Source organism: Eufriesea mexicana, unplaced genomic scaffold (genome assembly GCF_001483705.2).
Source record: "Eufriesea mexicana isolate 0111107269 unplaced genomic scaffold, ASM148370v2 scaffold4744748593, whole genome shotgun sequence".
Classification (NCBI taxonomy): Eukaryota; Metazoa; Arthropoda; class Insecta; order Hymenoptera; family Apidae; genus Eufriesea; species Eufriesea mexicana.
The window spans coordinates 78009-103116 of record NW_016907988.1 but is presented as its reverse complement, the minus strand read 5'-3'; the positions used below and the strand labels follow the sequence as shown (position 1 = coordinate 103116).

The following is a 25108-nucleotide window of genomic DNA, read 5'->3' as shown; positions in this document are numbered from 1 at the left end:
TTTAAAAATATCGCCCATTTCATGACAAAAGCTCTTCGAATTACTATTTTTCTGTAACAAAAAATCGCCGACTGCAAAGGGTTAATATGAAGATTATTTACCAAATTTACCTGCAGAGTGTTTTATAATCTCAGTTGTTAGGTATATTATATTACATATGTTTATACCATACTTATATGCGGATTATGTTACATACCGTGTCTACATATCTGTGTCAAAATAAAGTAAGACATTTTAAATGATAACGAAACATAATTTTCTGTGTATACTATTTATCAAATAATTGTATAATACTACATAACATCTTTATTGAATGATAATTCTAAACTGCTAGCCAATGGTCGTTCGAAGCTAGTGATCCATGTTAATTGCCTTGTTCCATTTCAAAAGCACAATCGAAATGTGTTTCCCTTTGTACAACTTTCGAAAGTTTAGCAACTCTGAGCATTAAGCTCTCAAGTACCCGTTGGGTTTAATAGATGAAAGATTTATATGATTTACCAGCAGATTTACTGCCAAACTATCACAATTGCCAGTATCTGTATAGTTTAATACAATTTAAAAAATATGAACAAAATTTTAGACAAAATCTGTACAATATTTACAGATAACGTACCATGAAGGTAGTCACATGCAGTTGTGTTTTTATTTCAGTAAAAGTAAGTATTAATTTTGCCAATAGTACTTGTATGTTTTCAGTTACTTTGATTCGTTTGGTATTCAGTTCTTAGCATTAAAAATTATTAATGAAATGGCATTAGAAATTTTACACTTAGTCTTACTCGTTTAAATAATTAAATAATTATCAAAAACATTGAATAATATCATTAAACATCAAAGAAATTAAAAAACTAATTATTATAAGTGATGGCCAATGTGCTTTTTTAAGTATTCAGATAATTTATCTTAAGAAATATTAATTCCTTTTCACATTTACTTATTATTTTAATAAAAATTGATAGATCAGCTGTAATTAAAATTAGATTTAACATATATACATAATATGTAAATAATAATTACAAGTAATCGAGTCGTGTTATATATTTTGTCTCAATAATACATTTCCCACCGTAAACATTTTCACATAAATAATTTCTTTTTATGTCACTAAATGTAACAAAGATGTTATCTATGCATATTACTATTTCCATACAAATTGTTTTTACTTTTTTATATAAGTGAATTTTTATGTGCCCAGAATAAAAGTACACCTGTGCGTGGAATAAAAATTGAATTGAAATCCATACAAAGTACATACAATTTTTACCCAAACTATTTTATATTCGTATAATTGTGTAATATATCTTTGATATCTGATACATAACTATATTTATTAACAAAAAAAGGAAAAAAATGTGATTTAAAATAACAATGGAAAGAAAGATGGAAAATCTATTTGCTGCAATACAAATTTCAATTTCGTATGGTGAAAGTTTCTTACACATTTTCGACAATTTCTAGTCGGTTTAATAAAAGCAGATCTGCTATGGAAATCAGTTAAATCAGAGCTTCATTTAAAAAGAAATAAATATCCCATATCAACTAAACTAACAAAAATGCTAGATCTTTGTAACATGATTCGTGTGATGTTTGATATTAATTTAGATGTCTATACATTTTAATTATATATGTACATATGTATTTGTACGAGGTGTTTCTTTTTGTCTTAACAAGATATAATATCTGTTATTTCCGATGATACAAAAAGAATATATATTAAAAATTTACACAGTTCTGTGGAGCGAATATAATAGTCGAACAAAATTTTTCTCTCAATGTCATTTAAGTCAAAATTTCAAGACCGTTAACGATTTTTTTTAAATGGAACAGCATATTTTTATTATTAATTGAAGCTGGCAATAAAACGTGTTCATCCGTTTAAATAATATTATGACCTTTAAATAACCTTGAATACTATAAATCACGTTATACATATATGTATATGTAGAGATCAAGGTGGTGAGGTTGGTGGTGAGTTTTGATCAAAACTGCAATCAGTGTGTCACTAACTAGACTATGTTTATTGTACACGTACATGCAAAATTGCGCACACGCGAATTTCTTTGGGGTGTACGGCTACTCCTCGATTTTGACGTTTCGCCCCGGCTAACTCGAAACTGACGTATTCGTTACGACTCTTCCATGACTACCACTACGGCTATTCTACGATTAATTATGTAGGAATGTTAGATAGGCAACAGAATAAGCAGTCACGTAAATATAAAAATGATTTATTTTAAACTAAAACTTATTCTACTCGCTAATAACTCTCGGTTATCTCTCTAAAACTCTATTATTGACTTTAAAACACTCTGACATACTCTGACACTCTCTGATCCTTACTCTCTGACTTTAACCCATTTGCATCCAAGCGCGGAATATTCCGCGAGCTACGACAGTCGCTTATCACCGCGCGCGGAATAATCCGCGAGCTGACTTATTCCATTACCAGTTGCTGAATATCCTTCAAATGCCACAGATCACGTTTGATCCCTTTTGTGAGCATCTCATCTAGATCGGTTAATTATATTCTTAACAAGTTTTACTTTTGTCGTGAAAATCCTTTTAACTGCCATTATAAGTATGTGCTGATACGCGCGCGGTGATACGGGCTAGTCGTCAGTTGAACGTCGCTGATGCCTGAACACGGCACCCTAAGTAGAGCCATGATGCAAATGGGTGAAGACACTGTGCCTTTTCCGCGTCCTTGCACTCTTATTTAAACCCTTGCATTCCGTTTTCTTTTGTCCTCAGGCTCCCTTCGCCAGACTCCCTTTTTCACACAACTTCATCCTCGGTGGGCCACTTTAGGCACTCGAACGTATTCCTACACTTTCACTCATCGCTGGTACTCGACACTGTCATTGATATTCCGTTCATACAATCCTTGCACGTGGTCATTAGTCCTTCCGCATGCATTCCGAATATCGGCCTGAACGCTTAAGCCGGAACTCTAGGTTGCTGTTTATTGTCCCTCATTTTAAAAAAACGGCCCAAGCATTCCCACGTACTCATTCGGCTTTCACATTTACAGTCACGAACCTTGAAACCAAAAATACTCTACATGTAAAAATTACTCTAAAATTACTCTAAATACTCTACAAGTAAAAATTTATAAATAAAAATTTTACAGGTAGAAGAAATGGTTTAATCAAATGCTACTTAATTTGATGACAGTTATTAGAATACAAAAAATTAATATCAATTTTCATTTAAAAAAATGTTGGGCTCCCCTTTTTTCTTAGTACTGACCTTTTAAAATTATCTATTATACACTAAAAGATTGGTCCAAATGAACCATTCAGTTTAAGATAGAAATGATGTTGATGTTTTTATCAGATTCGGAAAAAACAGTTTGGATCCCTTTATTTTGTACACCCTATATATAGATTAAATATGTTTATTTGTGTATTTCCTGTATATGTATTGTAAATCATCTTAGAATTTTAGGATTTGTTAATCAATTTGGGAATTTACCTATTTTACATTAAAAGTTTGCAGCAGAAAGCGGATAGTTTCAATACATTCGTAATACAGCAACTGAAATAGGGAAGATTTAGATTGTGGATTAGTTTTCGATGCGTCTATAGGTAATAAAAGCCATGATACCTCCAAAATTATTGGCCATATTCCTCCAAAAGGGATTAAAATAATTTTCATCATCGTTTTAAAGTAAATTACAGATGTTCAAACTACGTTTTTGTTGGTTTTATGAATATATCATTTTTATTTGACGCGTTTGAAATGCTATGAATTCTATGAACGTTCCTGTTTACCGACTCTGAAATCCGTGATGATTCTACTTCACCGTTCAGAGCTTATTTTTATGAAAATTTTAATTCATGTTCCGTGAAGAAAAATACTTTGTAATGAAATTTGTTTGAACGCAATTTCGAAGAAAGATGCTTTAATTAAATACGATATCATACAGTTTACTTACGAATAAGTATGCTATAAGTAGTTATGAAATGCGAAGTAGCGAATTATAATAAATAAATTTTTGTTACATTTTTAAAAATATTTGCAAAATAATAATGAATGTTTACTTATAATTGTGTAATAATTGTGATCCCGATGTCAAACAGTAAAGAAAATAAGATACAAGAATTTAAAATGGGAGATATTGGAAAAAGAATCATATTATATCTTCAAAGCTTCTGATTTAAATTATTTCCGGAATATATTCCCATACCATTAGAAACGAAAGAGATATTCAAATAGAATGATTTTAGTAAAACATACATACATTAACCATCAAAAAATCGTTGAAGATCTTTAAACTTGGTATTTAAAACTTACCAATGTTATATGAAAGATATAATAAATACAAGTTGCAATGGAAATTGGTACGTATATTAAAATTACGTATATATATTAAATAATTCAAATTGTAATGGTTCAGAATTTAATGGTTCAGGATAGTAGAAAAATTTTTCTGCAGAAATTAGTGATGAACTAATAAAGAATTACCTCGGAAGTCAAAATTAAAATATTTCAAATTCGTACACAAATGTTATAAATACCATAGATATTTCAATAAGAAATCATTAAGGAGAAAGATAATGAAAAATGCAGAACGGAAACAGAAATGGATATGACAAATATATATATATACGAATTAAATTTAAAGAAATATAATATAAAAATTTGGATGCACTAAATGAAACTTGACATTGTAAGGGAAGGAGAGAAGATGACTGGGTAAAATAACTTTACTTCTTGGTAGCCAATTCTACACCTTACTTTGATGGATACAATATTCTTCCGTTTCTAATACACAGTTCTCGTTTCTGATCTCATACTACTCTCGTTCGCTTCTCGATCTACCCTTTTAACGGTGGTTCTTCTTTCTCAATTCGTCGCGAAAATCAAGCGGATCGCCGCTTCTATTAAGATTCCGGTTATGGCCGCTACGTGCTCTTCGCTCACGAAGCCTAATTGGTCATCGGAACTCGCTTACTCATACATACAGACCATCTAAAAGGCATTAATGAATATAATGCTTGTGGTTTTACATTGGTTTTGTATATCGTCACTAGGTCGATCTTAGTTGGCGACGATTAGTGACGGACGGTTCATTGAGGAAGGTTGTGTCTAGATTCGAAGTATTAAGTGGACTGTATTTTAGTAGAACTCTCATCGTGACTGTTCTGTCGGTGGTTTTATAAGCTTCCCCTGTGGTCTGATTGGTTCCGACTAATATTGGGGATGTATCCTAGCTCCAGCGTCTTTCGGTGGTGGTGGTTGTTTAAACAATCTGGGTCCCCATGCCCGTCGTCTTAAGGGTGATATATTGTTGCTTCTTACGGTTTACTCAAGTGGTGGCTTAGGTGATAATGAGTGTATAGAAATCAAGGGACGCTGACAATAAGGTCATAAAACAGTCCTCCACTTGACCTGGGACATTGCGGTCCTAGGGCCGCAACACTCGTACATGTAAAATTTCAGAACCTTCACATTTAGATATAGTCTTGTCCTAAACAAAGGGATGAACGGAGTACCGAAAACGACATTTCACGGATTAACAGTTTTATTATTTTATTACAAAAAATTTAACAAGTATGAGTCTACTCGTCCTTCCCCTGTATAATTCCTTAAAGGGGCAGGACAATTTGATGCGCTCAAAAATTAACGATTTAAAAAAACACCGGAGAAAGAGTAATCGCTTGATTAATATGAGCTTTTGTGACTTGTTTCAACATATTATGAACTATGTGAAACAACATTAAATTTTCAAAAAATGTCCTTTATTTCGCTTTGTGTCGTCATCATTCTAAAGTAATTATTTTCAATATGGCCTTCCGGTGTTCAGGATTGCAGCCAAATATAGTTAGTGACACAAAAAATTAAAATAGGCTTGAAGCTATAACATATACTCTAGGCATTGACTTTCGAATATTTTAATTTTTTTGAGAATTAACAAAATGGCAGCTATTTATATTTGATCTACCAAATTTTTGCGAAAAATATTGTTTTCTTTTGTTAATAACTTTTGAGATTGTTAACAATTTTAAAAAATCGGTCATCAATGGCTAATAAATGTTATAATAAAGATATATACAAAATATCTTGCACACCGTTTTTAGAAACATAGTTTCGAGAAAAACGCTTTTAAAGATTCGAAATGTAATTTTTCAGACGTATCCTTAATTATTCACTAATCAGTCCCTACTATTTCACACATAGACTGTTTCTATGGCCGATTCAACCATTTTTAGAGTTTTTAAACGGTCATTTATTAGGTACTTTAATTACTTTTTCGTCCAGTATGACACACAGTGCAGCAGCTATTGGTCACATGATTAAATTCATAGTACTCATATTTCATAGGACACTGAAAAAGCCTTTATTGAAAATACTAGCAGCAATATAAACAGCAATTTTCGCGTTTGTAATGACGCTAAATTAACCTTGTTTTGAAGCTAAACGCTAAATAATATTATCAAAACTTCGTTTGAATTTTAGGTCAATCCAGCCAAAGTAAACCAAAAATATATATGATGTCGACTTCTCGACTTTTCTGATATTACTATCTGTAGAATCGGTTCCATGCTGATACATAGACTGCCACATCAAGTTATAGATGTGCCGATGCGTTACGACTCACAAGATCGTGAATCGGTTTTGACTTCCTTACATCCAAAAATAATTTGTTTTAAAGATTGGGACCTTTCGTATTAAGATTTCAGATTACAATTTAAGAGAAAAAAGAAATATCGATTTTTTCAAAATTTGAAACTGTTCTGCTCCCTTAAGTCAGGTAAAAGTTTAGCAATCTTAGTCTTAATACTTATTAGAACTACTAAACCATTGTTGAATTTATGATCACCAATTCTGAATGAGAAAAATTATATGATGCTACTTAATACTAAAATTAATAAACTAATTAAAATGTTTGATTTCCGACCTTTTGTATTTGCAATTATTGAAAACTTGCATTTGTTTTTGATAAAATTATTATGTTACTACACTGTAAAATTAATATTAATTTTTATTGAAATAGGAACATACTTATCTATTTATTATTGTCTATTATTACCCGTTATTATATCTATTATTGTTACTTATGCATTCGTGGCAGAAGTGCCGCATGTCATAAATTCGAATTTTCGTACTGTACGTACTGTCATTTATAGTTTCAAACATTAATACCTTTCATTAGAAATTAGTTAAATCACATAACTTCGAAGTTCCATTTTATTATTTGCCTATCAGTCATGGCATAGAACACCAAATAGATTTTCGTGGAATGCAAGCAGTTATGCATTCAATCATAGAGTTTGTTAATCAACGGTTTGTCAATCAATAGCATCGGCAGTTTACCAAGTTTCAATGGAAACGTCGGTTTGCCGCCACAATTGTAGCAATCCTGTCAGTAGTGAAACTGATGCATCAATTCTCTGTACTCTATGTTGATTCAATCTCCATCCTTGCAACACCACCACCGCGTCGCTATTTTGAACGTATTCCCTTGCACTTACAAGTGATTAATGAGAAATACTTCATATACCGACATTACAACTTTATATCGTAAAAATTATAATTCATTGTTACTCATACATTCGCAATGTCGATTTATACTATATTTAATACATATATACTGTACACAGCTAAGAGGATGATTGCCGAAACAGTACGCAAAAAGGCACGCAAAGACACCACGTTCTTCTTTCCGTGCTTGATTTTATTTTTAAAATTTTTACTTTTGGTTTCTCGCTAATATACATTGATATAATAGTAAGCTAAATGATAAACATGTTTATTTATACTTAATTCCCGCACGTCTTCTCCGTCTCTCTAATTCAGATAGACAAAAATTTGTCGTTTCCTTTATTTTTCGAACTCGATGATCATTTCAAAGTCACGTAATGTACGAATTTGAATGTATTTTTACATCAACTACACTATGCAATTAAAAAAATTATACGATTATATACAAAACGAATATCGGTGATCATAAATTTCGAAAAAATGATGTTAAAAACAAATTTTTTTTACAGCATAATAGTTCTTTCGAAGCATTTAAACAAAATATTTTGTTTGTATCCCTACAGTTGGAAAAGATATTTAGGTGGCCTTATTTAGATCGATCACTTTAATTTAAATAACTGATAATATTCGCAAAATTTTCTATATATTGTCATTGCAATGAAATAAATTACTCTATCATAAAATATATTTAAACGCAGATAAATCTCGATTAATATGAGTTCAAATAGTGCGATATTCGAATGACTAGAAATTATAAAATTATGTCAGGTCGCGATTAATGTTAGCAAAACTTCAGTAAATACGAGCTTGAAATATGTACTCTGAAAAACAATAAACAAGCTTATACCATAATAATAAAACCGAATACTGAAAAGGTACATTCAAAAATGTTTGTTGCATATATTATATATTCCCTTTCTAAATTCTAATCTATTTTTGTATTCCAAGTATCCAAATAATACGATCAATTTCCGTTCGAAATCTACCTGTAATGTTATTTGAAACTGTAGACATATTATTTTCGTATATTACAATGTGTTGTTATAAAGTAAAACACGTACTCTATCGTTATGGACAAGTTATGTAAAATTCATTCGACAGTCAATTTGTTATAATGAACTAATTGTAATTTAAAATTGAAACAATTTCTTTTCATTTTATTCTTTCTGTTAAATATTTACAGTTACAAACTGCAGAAGGTCTAGTGTATCGACAACGTTCCCATTTCAGCATCAATCGAGATTGTCGCTGAATACAGTAATTTACGACTTCGCTATATCATTCGAATCTACTGTATGTCGTCTCTTATATCTTATCGTATAATGGTTAACATTCTGAATCTGTATCTATACCAATGTTTTATGTCGCTGTTATACCTTTGTCTCTTTTAGTGCCAATATATCCCGTTTGCTCTCTTTTTCGTGCAATGCTATTTCATCCGACTTATAAATGGTGATACTTTCGATCAATAACAAAAATTCATGTGGTATTTCTTTATGATTGTATCAGAGGAACTATTCCACTATGATCAATCAGACTTCTGTTCCTTCTTCGATCATTTTTCTAGCTCTATACAGTATACATATAACGGATCTCTATACTATGTACGTAAGAGAGGTCAGAGGGAATTGATATTGATTGTGAGATAAATTGCTAGATATTTATTCAAGGAATCAGCCCCGATGTATAGAGATTGAAATACGTAAATTAAATAAACTACTTAATTTTTCACTGCCTAAAGTATAACATTGCTCTGGTAAAATAGTCATTTCTCTTGATATTGGTTGTGCATGAAAAAATACTTGTCCAGTATGTTAACAAAAATAATTTGATTGATCTAATTTTTCAAGTATTTCTAATGACTAATAAATATTGTTAATAAGTTTTGAAAATATCCAAAGATATGATATGAATGTATCTAAATAACTGTAAATAAGTTTGATTTCATAATATGACTAATAGAACATAAAATAATTCATAACTATTTCGTAATAGTCAGAATCGCTATTTCTGAGAAATTTCGATAATATTTCTACCATCTATTAAATAGGTGGCAATATTCAGGGTTGACTTAGTGTTTGTTCATTACGTTTCTCAGAATGTATTTTCGTGTTATCGCGTTTTTCAATTCCACACACCTCAATACTAAATTATCCTGTCATAAACTTTGTAGTCTTCACGGGGTCACGCAATCTAGGACCGGTCCCTTTACTACTGGAGTGAACTGGTCGAACTCTGTAAAGGGTCTAGGGTTGGCTAAACCACACCGTTTACCCTATAGCAGAGTAACTTTATTCCCCTTTTACGAAATTAACGCGCCGAGGGCGTAATGGAAGGGAACACAAAATTATTAAAAATACAGGACAGCAACTCGGAAAGATAATTGCGAAGAAGTCAACAAGACATTTTCAAAACTAAGCAAAAGAATACCTAAAAGTCAGAAATCTTGGCGAATAAATATAATAGTTACAGTGAAAAAAGAAAGAAAGGAAACAGTCGTACAAAATTAAGTCGACATATGGTATACGTATAGCGAGTTAACTATACAATATACATACAAAAGCACTTTTGTAATTTAGTCATCGATTCGAATGAAAATAGAAATTAAAAATAGAGGAATGGATTAATTCGATATGCTCTTTTGTACAGAATAGGATTGGTATGTGTACAAAAGGACACGTTTATGTGCAGTATACATGTACATATGTATGTAACAGATTTCCATACTCAAATGAAATACGTATTTACGGTAGAATTAACATGTTTGAAAAGTAATTATTTTAATGTTTTTTAAATTCAATTCATTTAAATATAACTTTATTGAAATAACATTATTAATGAAAATTTGTTACTTACAATGTTAATTGGAGCAAAGCTTTACTCAAATCAGGATAAAATTTCTTACAAAATACCATGTATTGTGAATATCAACGTGGATTTCCTTGGTAGTTTAACTAAGTGATATGAAAAGACTTATTAAACTGATAAAAAATAAAAATAAAAATGTTTGAAGCATGAATAATATGTCTCGAGTTTCTAAGAAGAATAAGCATTTAACCCAGTCCTCTCAAATTCACACTTATGTTATTTTTCATTTTCATTTTTTTTATTTTCTCTATTTCTTTTTAATATTAACTTCGTTTTTTACAAAATTCCTATTTCTTTCGTCTTTATTCTTTCTTCACTGCACCTGATTCATCGTGATCCTTTGCTTTTCCCTAACGAAATCATCGTAATATTTTTTCTCACTATAAAGTCACGTATTTAATATCGCACCAGTTCTGTCGTGGTTATGAAACTATTAATGAGCACATTTGAAATCATTTCCACAGCTTTCACTACAAGTGCAATTGCGGATAGCGAGCTGAAGTTGTACATTACTTTGATCAGCGTATACCATTTTTAAATAATGCAGGCTAATATTGTCGATGCCTCGAAAACTTTCTAAGACTTCGAATTTTTGTATAGAAACAGTGAAAATATTCTTAAATATAGACATTAGAGGTCGTTAAGAATACTTATTTTTTACTTAACGTTAGACTCACTTAACGACGTTTTTAATTAAACATTTGAACGAAATTATTACAAACAGAAGTAAAAATAGTTTATATCGGGTATATGCTATTAGTAAATATAGCGCGAAAACATTATGCGTTTCTTTTTCTCTTTTTTTCCTTTTTACAAATACATTTTTCACTTGCACGAAAATTGATTTGAATGAAAATTCGACAATATAATTTTATCGATTTCACAGTTACAGTGTTGCGGCATCGAGGGTCCTAAAGACTGGGATCGCAACAATTATTTCAATTGTTCATCGAGCGACATTGGCTCGAGGGAAGCATGCGGCGTGCCTTTTAGCTGTTGTAAACGAAAGCCAAATGTAATTTTTCTACTTCATATAAATGTATTCTTCATTTTTCCACTTCTGTTTTAATACGATATAACTTGAGTTCGTCTTTTTGAAAATTCGAGAATTAATTGCATGCGAATTGCAGTGCAGAATTTTTTTATAATACTACCAAATTTTATTGCGTATTTAAGTTTACATCTTGTAATATTATCTTACATTATCCTTCAATCATATTCTTCAATGTTTTCAGGAAATTATCAAAAATAAACAGTGCGGCTATGATGTTAGAAAGCCTAGTTACGTAAGTAATTTTTTCATTTCGATATTAAATTTAACACTAGCCTACTAATTTTACTTGTCGTGTTTGCAAGGTGGTCTTTCTTGAAACTTGTATTTACATTGATTCGTCGTTTCTTCTTCACTTTACTATACTTACCATACTTTCGATTACTTATACTAATACTTTAAATAACTCCTTATTTCTTCCTTCTTTCTAAAATAATGCTTTTCATTAATTATATTTTGTGAATTTCTGTTTCTAATAAGTTTGAATAAGGTATACTGATTAAAATATGAACGAAATCCTTTAACGTCCATGCTATTCTTTACACTTTCATCCCCTCGTTTTCGTTTTGGATTAAGTGCCGAGAGCTTAATTCTTATCTTTAAAGATGGCAGTCAGGTTTTGTCAGAGGCTCGTATAGGGGGTAGAAGTATTAAAGCGGGAAGTTTCTTAATAAGATCTAAAATAGGAAGCTGCCAAGGTAAAAGAAGCTTGAAACTAAAATGGAGTCCAATTTAATTAATAAAAAATCGTGAAGAATGATAACAACTTTTAAGTTACTGATACTTTTTTATTATCTGCTCAGAAGTAACAACATCAGTACTAATGAATTAAGGAACTTAAAGGTTTAACGAATATACATCTACTAAAGCTATTAGAGAAACTTTTAAAGTAGTTTCCCTGTGCGATTCTTATTTATTCGTGTTCAATCCTTGTTTATTTATTTCTTTATTTATTCGTGAGTCAATGTGCTCTCTGTCTTATATAAGTATTTATGAACTGTTTTCTATCAAGTGCTACGTCGATTGTTCAATCAATTTCGTTCGTTCTCTTCGATTGCAAAACGGTTTTGAACCCCCGTTTCTTGTTTACAAAAACATAGTATTTTCGAAATCCATCCTGATGTGTACCATTTTTAACATTCAGTTTTTAATTTTATACTATTCAAATATAGTTTATTAACTTCCCAAACTTTTTTATAAATAGATATTTTTCATAACAGTTAAATGTAATAAAAAGTCCTAAAATCCTAACGTTTCGACTAAATAGACTGATATAATTCAAAAAATTTTATAATATTACATTATATTATATAATAATTTCGAAGTATAAATTTATCAAACAACATAAGTTTGTTAAGTTACTGCATATTTATTATGTTTATTATACGATGAAGTTTTAAGTTTCCTTCAGTTCAACGTGATTAGCAACGAATTTATTTCTCTAAGAAATGAAAGTATTTTCATAAACGTCATACAAGAATTGTTTCGTCTGAAGCAGGGTTTCTCAATGGAGACAATATGACCACTCATGATGTTCGACATCGAATTTTTATAACTGCATGAAAATGTTCATACCGAGTGCTTATAAATTGATTTATAGAAATAAATAGAAATACAACACAGATATCTATGCGTATGTTTTGTAAATTAAAATTTATAAGAAATATAACGGAAAATAGGGGTCATAAAGCAACAGAGTTTGAGAAACCTTGGTCTAAAGAGAAAGGTAGAAGGGATAAAACAGCCATTGATGCTTAAAATGATTACATAGTGATCAAGGTAAAAGCAAAGTATCGACGTTTGCACACGGTATCAGTATGCCGCAGGCACGACAACGTAATCCAAAATCTTCGAGGCAAAAACTTTTTAGCTGTTTTTTTCAATTATTCTGTTTACCCCTGGTAAATGCAGACTGGGGAGAGGAGTATATACGAGAGAGGCTGTCTAAGAGCAGGCGAAGAATGGCTAGAATTGAATCTCGTACCTGTCGCTGGTACTGTTGTCAGCACTATGGTTTTACAGGTATATTAATATTGAAACGTGTCATTAATCATAATAAATGAAGGTTCAAACTTTCTCTCTGTACAATAAATTTCTTTATGTAACTTCAGTGGTTACTTTGACATCGATCGACGTCTATTGTTTCCATCCTGTTATATTGGTATATCTTTGTAAGTGTAATGCAAGTACCTAATTGAAAATCATAATATGATTTGACGAGGAGATGAATTTTGTTACTATGTTTCAAAACAATAAATATGTTTCACAGAATTTTATAGAAATTACAACGCATAATTCAATTTTTACTTTGGAAGTTATTATTAAAAGTTATGGTATTTCTTTCAAAATTTGAATGTGTATTTTTTTAAGCAATACTTGTATATTTATCTGCAAATGGTAATAAAATACTAACCTTAATCATAGTCTTTTATAATTTCGCCTAATCTGTTACTAACACTATTTTACCACTAACTACAAGTATCTTCGCAATTAAAAAAGTATTTCAAATATTCTTCCATTTGATTAATATTTATTGTTTCATTAAATATTAATAACTTATTGTTAGTATTTAATATTTCTTGATACCAGAAAATTTATACTTCACAAATTCGTTAATCATACTTCTTACGTTAAGACAAAATTATTATGGCTGTATAATAAAGCACGAAATAATATATAGCATATAGCATTAAAATTCAGTTGCAAATGAAATATCTAACATCATATCTTACGAGTCATAATTTGTTATTTTTATTAGATGTAACAATATTTCTGAAATGTTACAAAACGTTACAATATCATATGCTATAAAATGTAGATAATAAAACGTAGAAAAGAATAGTGAACTTAAATGTGGAAAATATTTCCTATAATAGAACAAGTTAAGTAAATTATTACAAAACTTATTATTCAATTTATTGAAAAATTACATGAAAATTGAAAAGAAATATAAAAGTTATTACTATGAAGTCAAACAAATAACTGCTTTTACGAACTGTGCTTATGTTATTATACAATATGAAAATTATATTACAACATTAAACACTTCCTTTATTATTATTAATAGTTATTCGTTGATGTTTATGTTGCTTTTAAATAAAAAATGTCGTAATTATTATTACAAAATGCAAATTATATATTTATTAGAGTAATTAATTAACATTAAATGTGTTGTTAATTAGAAGTATTGAAATTTTAACTGCAACTAGTTAATATTAACATGTCTTTATTTTAATTTCTTTTCTCTAGTTAATTTTTATTCACGGTCACTTACTATTACTAGTGCAATTACTATTGCTATTGTTATAAATGCAAGTTCTGTTAATAATTATTTATTGTTACTTACTGCAATATAATGATACAATATAATATATTTAATGTTATCTAGTACTTTCAGTACAGAAGTATATTTTGTATGAAAGGATTTGAATGTAGATTTAAATAGAAAGTAAAAGGAAAACGCGTGCAATGATTTATATATATATAATAGTAATCAAGGATTTATTTGAACGAAACGACTTTTAATGCGTAGCGAACGATAATACGATTGTACGTATGTATTGTATTTACATTTAAATAAAATGCAATTTTATAAAATTTTCTTAAATTGTAAAAAATAATTTCAGGCAGGCATAAATTATTACTTTTTAATGTAATTTGAATTGTTAAATATCATAATATAACGAACATAAACAGAATATTTGAAATACTATCAATAAATATTATTTATAATAAAATATATTTATATATACATATCTAAAAGTTATAAATTATAAATTATATATATTATTATGGGTTACAAACTAATTTATTGACTATTGTGAATAAACGAAAATATTAACTGGTATTATTAGTATTATTAATATGATTATATAGTATAACAACACTTATGATAACGTGGATATATTGAGATATAGATTAAATTTTCTTTATTGTTTCATTCTTTCTTGAGAAGTATATTATTTTATTTTCATATGAGGCAATAAATGCAATGTAATATTAATATAATACTTTAATCCATTTATTACTATTATATCTACAAAAGTGGAAAAATAGGAATCAGGGTGAAAACAAGTGCAGAAAATATCAGGTTGATCGATCGATATCAAATTAGTTTAATTTATATGAACATCAATTTACCTGGAAATGTGCAATTTAAAGTATCTGCAAAAATATTCAAGAATTATGTTGTACGTGTCTTTGGACAGTATTATGAGAAAGTTTAAACTTCTTTTAACAATGTATTCTTTAGTTAAAATAACGAATTGCAAACATGGTGTTGCATGTAAATGTAAAATGTTTTATATAACTATGTTTTAAATATGTTCGATTATTTATTCACCTTTCTTAATTAATTTGCTTCAAGCACATTGTTTAATGATATACAGACGCTATTGCAATGATATGTATGATCAGTATGTGTTCAATAAGTATACTAAACATCTGGCTACCTAAAAGCAAGTAAGTACGTAGGAGAATTGGTAAAACGTGTATTCTATATTTATAATTTATATGCGTTTAACTTTAGGACGGTAAGTATAACTTGGAATTTGAAATTTCAGTAGCAAATATAAATCATGCTAGTTTATCAACTTCATACGTAAATATTTTCTTGTGTACGTTATACAAGATATTGCAATTAAAAGAAATCATCTAAATATTATAAATAAATACAATCATATAAAATTTATCAGGTCAAAGTTGCACTGTTTCAAGAGATACATTTAACCACGAGAGTAATTTCTTCTACAAAGATCTTTTCTTGATAAAAATTTGTTTCAATGGAATGCTATATATTTCTTTCTTTCATATTCTTATAGAGCGTGAAAAAATATATTCAGCTACTTTATAAACTATATTGTTTCAATTATTCGATCTCGAGGTATTTACATTTGAATATTACGGATTTCTAAAGAGCAGCACATTTCGTTTTACACTTCCCTACGTGTTAATTATTCACATTGTCAGAGGCAATAAGCCAGCTATTATTGTTTGTTTGGTTTCTCACTGGTCTATCTCTTTTTACGTTTTCCTCAACGTTTCAAGGAAGTAAAAGTAACAGAATACCTTTCACAGTGCAAGAAAAAAAATGATAAAAAAGTGATTATATGACATGCTACATCAAAAAAGTAGAGCATCAAAAATCAGTATCTTCTGACACACAGATGGGTAAAATCACTGTTAATTATTTTAGTATTAATAAATTAAGGAAAAATATCGTAAACTTATCGTAAACATAATATACTATGTAAGACTCTAAAACAGTTTTATCATAAATTGATTGTAAAGTTATTAAGTATTAAGTTATAAATATAAAGGAAATGAAGGAACGAAGAAAGTGGAACATCAGAAATGAGTATTTTTAAGGAAAAATGCATATAATTATCTGTATTTATTTTAATATCTATAAATTAAAGGACAACAAATTATTATAAACATTATACAGATATCGTGTAGAACTTTAAGAAAAAGATCTAGCATAAATTAATTTTAGAATTGCAATTTTTCTTATTTGATGTAGTTACAATAATCAATGGGTTATACACATCAAAAAGACGTAAACAAATTGAACATATATATGCATTTAAAATTACATACGCAATTTCTCATGATAGTATCTTATTATTCGATGTACAAGTTAATTAATGCATGCAGCTTTTTTTTAAATCGAGTTAGGCAACGTATAATATCACAGAAGTAGAAATATCGCTGAAGCATCCACGCTCCATGTTGTATGATAAATGGACCATTCCTATAAACTGAACACGCGACGTAATATAAGTTTCCTCTGTCAGATAATCAACACAATAAATTATGGCGAAGTTGCTGTATAATCGTGACATTTGGGAAATTACATTTCCTTGCTCGACGAACACAATAAAAATCTGAAGAAACGTAAGCGACATGCGAGCGGTGAGCGAATAAATATTTCTGGCGCAGCTGTCTCGTTATCTCGTGTAATGTCAGCTATAAATTCATATCTGTTAAATTTTGACAAGTGCTGCTAGTATTACTTTCGCAGAAGGATGTTTGCCAAATGTTCGAAAAAGGAGATATTACTGTCCAAGATTCAACTTTGGTGAATTTTTCAAGCTTGTAAAAATTTGCAATTGACGTGTCGACTACTATCTTTTCGTGAAAAACTACTCTTATATATAAGAAAAGAAAACTGGAGCAACTGCCTGCTCGCTAAATACTTCAATTTTTCTCATATACATACGTACATGAAAGTATTTGAAGGTTTACATTTACTGTCTTTAAGAAGTGAAATATACAAGTTGAAGTAAAGTATTTTGGTCATTATTGTATACATATAGGCTGAATATCTTATTAGCTTTTGATAATATGAAAATGGTTAACCCTCGAATAGCCGACCGTAAATAAGTGGCACGGTGTACCAACACCGGGTCACTTTTGACTTATATCCAAATTTTCACTATACTTGCTTTGTACCAAACTTTTTGGTGCAGGATATTACTTAATAATATTTTCAACGTGGAGAGGAAGGTAGTTTGTTTAAAAAATATAAAATTTTATAAATATATTTTTTACCTATGTGCACCGGGTATATACAACGTTATTATGTTTTTATTGCATGCTTTTTTTATATATAAATTGTGAATATTTGGCACATTTCATACTGTATTTGTGAAAATTGTGAAAATTTATAAAATTTATAAGACATATTTGACCGATCGGTTCTTTTTGGTATTACACCGAATGTACTGCTAGCTGGAGACGTTTGAATTCTCCACGCAGTCAGTTATTTTCGTTATAGTGATAAGAATAGGGCGTATAGACATTGTCATTCCTTCGTTACGCTCAAATTTTGGGTCATTTATGACCCAGTGTCGGCTAGGCGAGGGTTAAACAACAATATTGTTTTGTTTTAAGAGACAAATAAATAGAATTAAAATAAATCTTTCCAAGGTTTCAAGTCGATTTTTTTTTAGACAGATTCAGATGTATATAGATGTATATTGTAAACGTGGATTGTTATTAGCACAAATAGCTGAAAGCGAGATTTATCTAGTAACATATAATGCCATAATTTTCGCGTGACTTTGAATTTGAAAAATAGGAAAAGAAACATATATTATCGAGATGGAAAGTTCGAGATCATATTAGTAAAATTAGAAAATAATTTACGTTAAAGATTCATGTACAGTCTACGACAAAGTGGCGAAAAGACAAAGCTGTTCTTAAGAGAAGTCACTTAACGGATTAAGAGTTGTATGTGTTTCAAGACAACTTATGCTGACTGTAATGCGATCGTAAAAGTTGAGACGATATTTTTCAGTTACACCAATCTCAGTGGTACAGTCTTGTCAATTACTGGTAACATCGTATCGCGATCTTGGTGGTCCACTATAAGTGGTTAAGGTTTTTCTAAGGTAAGATAATTTTTCGCGACGTTTCTCACGGGTTTAAGTATAGGAACTTTCCTCATGTCCGGGCGTGTCACGCAATTAGAAGATCAGCTTACAGTATTACCAAAAGGGACACGATCCTTTAAGATTATATTAAAAGGAGTATGTAAAAGGAACAGGATTCTTTTACATTATAAAAATTAGAACTCATATTGTCACCAAGTTGAACAGAACTCGATAAACGATCCAACTGGTCATATCAGAAATTAACAACTCGACTGTAATTCCAATAGAAGTCATTATATCTCTAGACTATAGAAATTGAATTGTGTTCGTCAAATTATTTATTTTCTACATGATCAATTCTTTGTATAAACTTTAACTTAACAATTTAATGATAAACGTAGTACAGGTAACCTTCCTATAACACGGTAGATAAGTTCCTAGAAAATTCCGTGTTGTGTGAAACCGTGTTATATGAGATCCAGAGCCAGTACAAAAAGGGAGGTTACGTTTCGAAAACGTACTAAAAACAAATTTTTTTTAATTCTACATAAACAACTTAATTTTTATTAAAAATATAAACGTATGTACAACACAAAATAAAAGAAAAGCAAAAATATTATTTTAATTTAACGAAACCTTAATTTAATATATTTCTTTGTCGTCACTGCTTATGTAGAGGTATAGTGTTGTGCAAAGGTTTTTGCAATTTTCTTATCGTGTTAGAGCGAAACCGTGTTATAGGATGCCGTGTTGTAGGGAGGGTTTCCGCAATTGATGAGTCGTGTTATAGTAAAACCGTGTTATCGAATACCGTGTTGTAGGAGGGCTACCTATACTTACTGTATATTTATTACAAACATGTATGACGAGATTATAAAAAAAAATTTCAATATATCGTTGATTCGGTCTTTTCTGTTTATAACAACCTTAAGAAGATTTTCAATTGAGTACACTCATGCCCTCGCGATTTGTATTTTTAGTAAATGTATAATGGATATGATATACATCGTTAAATTATTGTCTACTTTTACCCATGTAATTTTGAAACTTCTTTCGTTCTACATGCATATGCCATGTCGTTTCAAATACTTTAGTTTAACATACATATTGTACTTCTTGAATTTAGCAAGCGTAAGTGTTTACATACTTTAGTGTATATATATAAACGCTCACGAAAGCATTCTAGCAGTACAGGTCCTGATTTTGTACACGCGCTCGTTAAAATTTTCCAAATACAGTGATGCTCGGTTAAATTGCAAAGAAACAAGAACCAGCGTTACATTTCAACCAAACAGGGTATCTAATATTTTTCCTAGGAATTGACTCGAACGTTGCTAGATAAAGAAAGTGAAGTGATACAACGAGAGAAAGCAAGATACATATAGTACGTCGAACAGCGATTTTTTGAATCTACCACTTCAACACTATCAATCATTATCAATTATTTGCCGCTAGAATAAATTTACATTCCCTAATTTTTATATTATCTTTGCAAAAGCGATACTAATGCAATATTGGGACCCTTTCGGTTGAAATAAGTCCAAACACGGTATAAATTAAAATAATTTTAATTATGATAATTAACTTGTAGACAATAAAATTATGCATAATGACGTAACAAAATAGTCCGATGTACGTGGTATATACAGGGTGTCCCAGCAATGATAGTACAATTTGGAAGGGACTGATTCTGCACGTAGAAACGAACCGAAAAAAGAAGAATGACAATTTTTTTATTTGAAGCTTCGTTTTCGAGAAAATCGAGTTTGAATATTCACCGAATGCGTTAGAATCTTTGTCACAGCTAAGTGCACACGCATGCGGTTTAACCCTTTGCACTCGAGAGATGATCTTCAGTCACTATTTCATAAAATTTGGAAGATCGATATTAATTAATATATCAAATTTAATGTAATGTAACAGTGTGCCAAGTATCGAAGTCAAATAATTCTACAATTCTATTATTATACAATTCTTTATTTATTGCTCAAAAAAGTATCGTCAGTTTTTTAGTAGACAATCTTTGATTCTCTACTCTTCTCTAGCCAAAAAATCATCGAGTGCAAAGGGTTAATATTCAAAAACGGTTTTCTCGAAAACGAAGCTTCGAATCAAACAAATTTATTCTTTCTTTTCGATTCGTTTCTGCGTGTAGATTTATCCTTTTCCCGGTTGTACTCGTTTTACTTGGAAGCATCTCAGCGATGGATTGCTATTATTGTCAAATATTGAAAATGAAAATTATAGAGAATGAAATTTTCTTTGCTGCATATTTACTTTTCTCAATAACGACACCCCTGTGTACTGTTCTTTCCCTTTGTGCATTCCAAAATGTACCGATTCTGTTCCCTTGTCAACAGTATCAGATTTCGCTGAACTTGAGACACCGAGTAGTGAGAGAAGAGAGGAGATGGTCCATCACAATTTAACCGAGTATTACCGTAGTACTGCACTTCAATGTTGAATACGTGTAAATAAAACTTGAAGAAATGTGACAAATATTGAAGAATTCGCGAAACATTGAATGTGAACTGTTTCTTATCGATATATTCAAACTTATGAATTATTTCTGATTGTTTTCGTTTTAATATTTATTTGAATCACTTACAATAGTTGAGCTCTCTGCTTCTATCTTTTCCAATATTTTTGTCGACTTTCATGAATAATACATTCGTATTCAATGTTTTTCGATTTCATTTGTCACAAAGTTTCACCCAGCGAAAAATGCATTTATTTTGCAGATGCTCTTTGACAACGGCGCAAAATTTTCTGTAGACTTGACAGTTTGGTCACGGAACTGTTACACCTTCATGTATCCTTAGGAAATTTTTGGTTTATAACATTCTTATAATTCAGAAAACGAGACGTTTTCGTGAATGCTAAATTAAATTTGGTTCGGTGTTTCTAGTTTGCGAGATAATTTTAAAGTAGCGGTCTTTTCAAATATAGCAATTTTTCCTGAAATGTCATAAACCGTGGAAATGAGATCTTAACAGAGAAAGTTTCAAACAATCGGACTCGAATTCGAAATGTTTAATTTGATGACTATTTAAAATAGCATCAGAAATAATTTCTTTCTTGTGGGAAGGGGGCGAGGAACTACGAAGAAACTAAAATCAGTTTATCTCTTTCAATGAAAACTCGTATTATATCTATAAAATACCTAATATTACATTTTATTCGAATTCTTTACAGATTTTCCAATTAATAAATGTAATAGAATAATGTTTCTTTCAAGAAAAAATCTACTAAATCTTTAATCGTTATTAGAATTAATTGATTTTTATATTCGAAAAATTTGGTTAGCTTAGTATTTAATTACGATTTATCAAAGCTACTTATTTTCAGCAGTTACTAATGCTAATAGTGCGTAATAGTGACAATATTGCAACTATACGAAAAATCAATTTTCATTTCAAAGTAAAGCTAATGAATAGTTTTTGCGTTAAATTCTTTAATTTTAATTATCTGATAAAAGAGTTACTTTGTCACTTGCCTAAATTTAATATAAAATCGTTAATTCTATTTTTACTATTTGTTTCTATTTATTTTAATTCTTTGTTTATATATTTATTATTCATTTGATATCTTAAAGTTTTAAATTATAGATTATAACCTATTTTTAAATTGAATTCAAATTTTTTGTGGTATTTTTGATTCGCTATTTAAAATGGCTTTAATCTTTGTTCTCTTTTGATATTCTGAACGATCGTTACATCATTAAATCCCCGAAACATAGGTTCAATATATCCTTATGTACATTCTAAAATATTTAGTGCATAACATTCAGACGAATATTAGTAATTAGCCATGAAAATCGCAAAACTTGTATCATGTTTATGATAAACACGATTCTATGCAAAATATGTTTCATAATTTTCACATTCACGATACACACTATGGTGGAAATAAATTGATAAAATTTATTTTCATTTCTCGGTGAATAAATCAATATTTCTTCTTATATTACAATAAGTTAATAAATAAAATAGGTACACGAAGTTAAACAATTTTGTAATTTAATTATTCAATTCGCGTAAATAATTTTTCATACTTATTAAATTCTAAATTATCGTTATTGTTTCCCGATATTATAGAAAGTAACAAAATATGTCCAATAATTTATATTACCATATTTTTAATTGATACTTGAAATATAAGAAATATATTAATTGCATATATGTACACTTTATAGCTACTAGCACTTATTGCATAAAACGAATACCACTATGTATTTAATAAATAAAAAAATAAAAGCTATTTAAGAATGAAATTTTAGAATTTCATTCTCAAAATATTATTCACCTATCTGTAAGATATTGTAGAGATAGGGTGGTTGTTAAATAATATAACTACTATTTATTAGACATAAAATATAATATACAATGTGCGGTGATGGTAAAGACTACGAATATAGATATCTATCAACTAAACTTTTACGACTACAACTGATAACATAATTATAACTAACAACACGATTACAACTAACAACACAATTACAGCTAACAACTTCTTTCTTCACAACTCTCTGCTACGAACTCTAACATACACCATACTACGACATACTACATATTGCCCACTCACGCCTTTGCATCCCTATTTAAAACCATACATTCTATCCTCTTCCATACCTATTCTCTCTTTCCCAATCACACTTTCCCACGCAGTCCTTGCAATCTTACCCTCAGCGGGTCACATAGCCCAAACACTCAAACGCATTCCGAGAGACACTTTTCACTTTCATCCAATACATTCATAAACATCCAGTCCACACGATCCTAACGCACGGTCATTCGTCCTTTCGCACGCACTGTAGATAACATGCTCGACCCACTCATCCTGCGATACCACAATATTATTCATATTACTAATTTAAAATAGTTGTTTGACAATTCTTTCACAATTCATAAATACTTAATAACTACAATATAAAATTTTTAAAGTTTTAAAAAATTTTATTTACTTAATATATTCCCACCATATGTCCGAGACTTGTTTTTTATTTATTATATTACTTTTAAAATATTTCATCTTAACGATATTCTATTGATATTACTAATGTATCTAAATATCGAAAACATTTCAATACTATCGATATTAATTAACATATAAAATTATCAAAAAGTCAAGAGTAGAGAGTCTATCATATCTATTGCATAGTATAGATCTATTTTCATCAGATTTCTTTTCGCTTTTTTCCCAATAAATCTTTACGTGACGTCAATATGGAGCATTGATCGAGATATCGGACCAATGGTTTACACGTTAAGTAGAAAAATCAGTAGTGCTGTAGAATAAATGCATAATCGTAGCAGAGATTTATGTAAAAAAATAGGTTATATTCTCGCTAATATAGAAATAGAAAAAATAGGTATAATTGTGTTTACATCAAACAGTTATTAAGTTGGATGTTATCATTTTATTTAATTGAACAGAACAGTTGAAATCACCCCTCAAGAAGTTTAGCAAATAATCATCTCTACACACAAAAGTTAGAGTTCCATAATCATCGTACACAAGATTTTTATATTCAAACATGTCAGGACCAATGAAATTGCTCGTATAAACGTATCTTCTGAGAGCTGTAACTAATTAATTTTCTAGACAGACGATAGTACGTGTTAATGAGCAAGTATAAGCAGTCCATTTTAATGTAGACTGTCAAAGTTGTAAGGTGGAATAAATTAGCAGTTTCTGCCAACTCCGGCAAGTTCTAGATGAAAACTCTTAAGTAATTAGAGCATCTAACGCCTTGCTAATGAGGGGCTCGCACAACATCACGATATCGTAATAGAAGTAAAATCGCGAAAAAGGTTGCAGTAGAACTGAGCAGAAAGTTAGACAGGGTTAAAAGAGAGCAAGTGAACAGCGATGAAGAAGGGGGCTAAAAGCTTTGCGTGGTTACTTCAACTCTAGGAGGTGAATGTAAGACGCCGTGTAATAAAGTGGGCTTGTTACTTAGCCTCCGTACTGACGCGACATTTAACATAGCCTGCTCGTTTTTTTTTTTTCCTACCAAATTCTCTTTTCTTTTCACACCTCATAATTCGCGATATTTTATCACATTATAATAGTTCACAAATCATTATCTATTTATTTTTCTTTTTATCATTTCTATTGTAAATTTTCAGCAATTTTTCCAACCAAATCCTCTTCCATAAATTTTGATCTCGTTTCGTCGTATTCTCACGAGATACTCTTATAGCCCTCTAACCAGAAGGTACCCTCGTCTTCGCATTACGCCCAGATCCTCTTCAAACAAAAACCCTGCCTTTTTAGCGAACGCAACGTCGGATTGCTGGTCATCTGTAAACCGTCTCAC

At 30.0% G+C, this 25108-nt stretch overlaps 1 protein-coding gene across 1 annotated transcript in view; it reads left to right on the top strand.

The window, feature by feature from the left end:
* The window catches only part of Tsp26A (Tetraspanin 26A), a 45252-nt gene that overhangs the window by 14353 nt on the left and 5791 nt on the right, over nucleotides 1–25108 (top strand). Inside the window, exons 5-7 of the mRNA XM_017906475.1 lie at nucleotides 11246–11374; nucleotides 11595–11645; nucleotides 13322–13432. Coding sequence (XP_017761964.1) covers nucleotides 11246–11374; nucleotides 11595–11645; nucleotides 13322–13432 — 291 coding nt within the window. The remainder of the gene's footprint in view (nucleotides 1–11245; nucleotides 11375–11594; nucleotides 11646–13321; nucleotides 13433–25108) is intronic.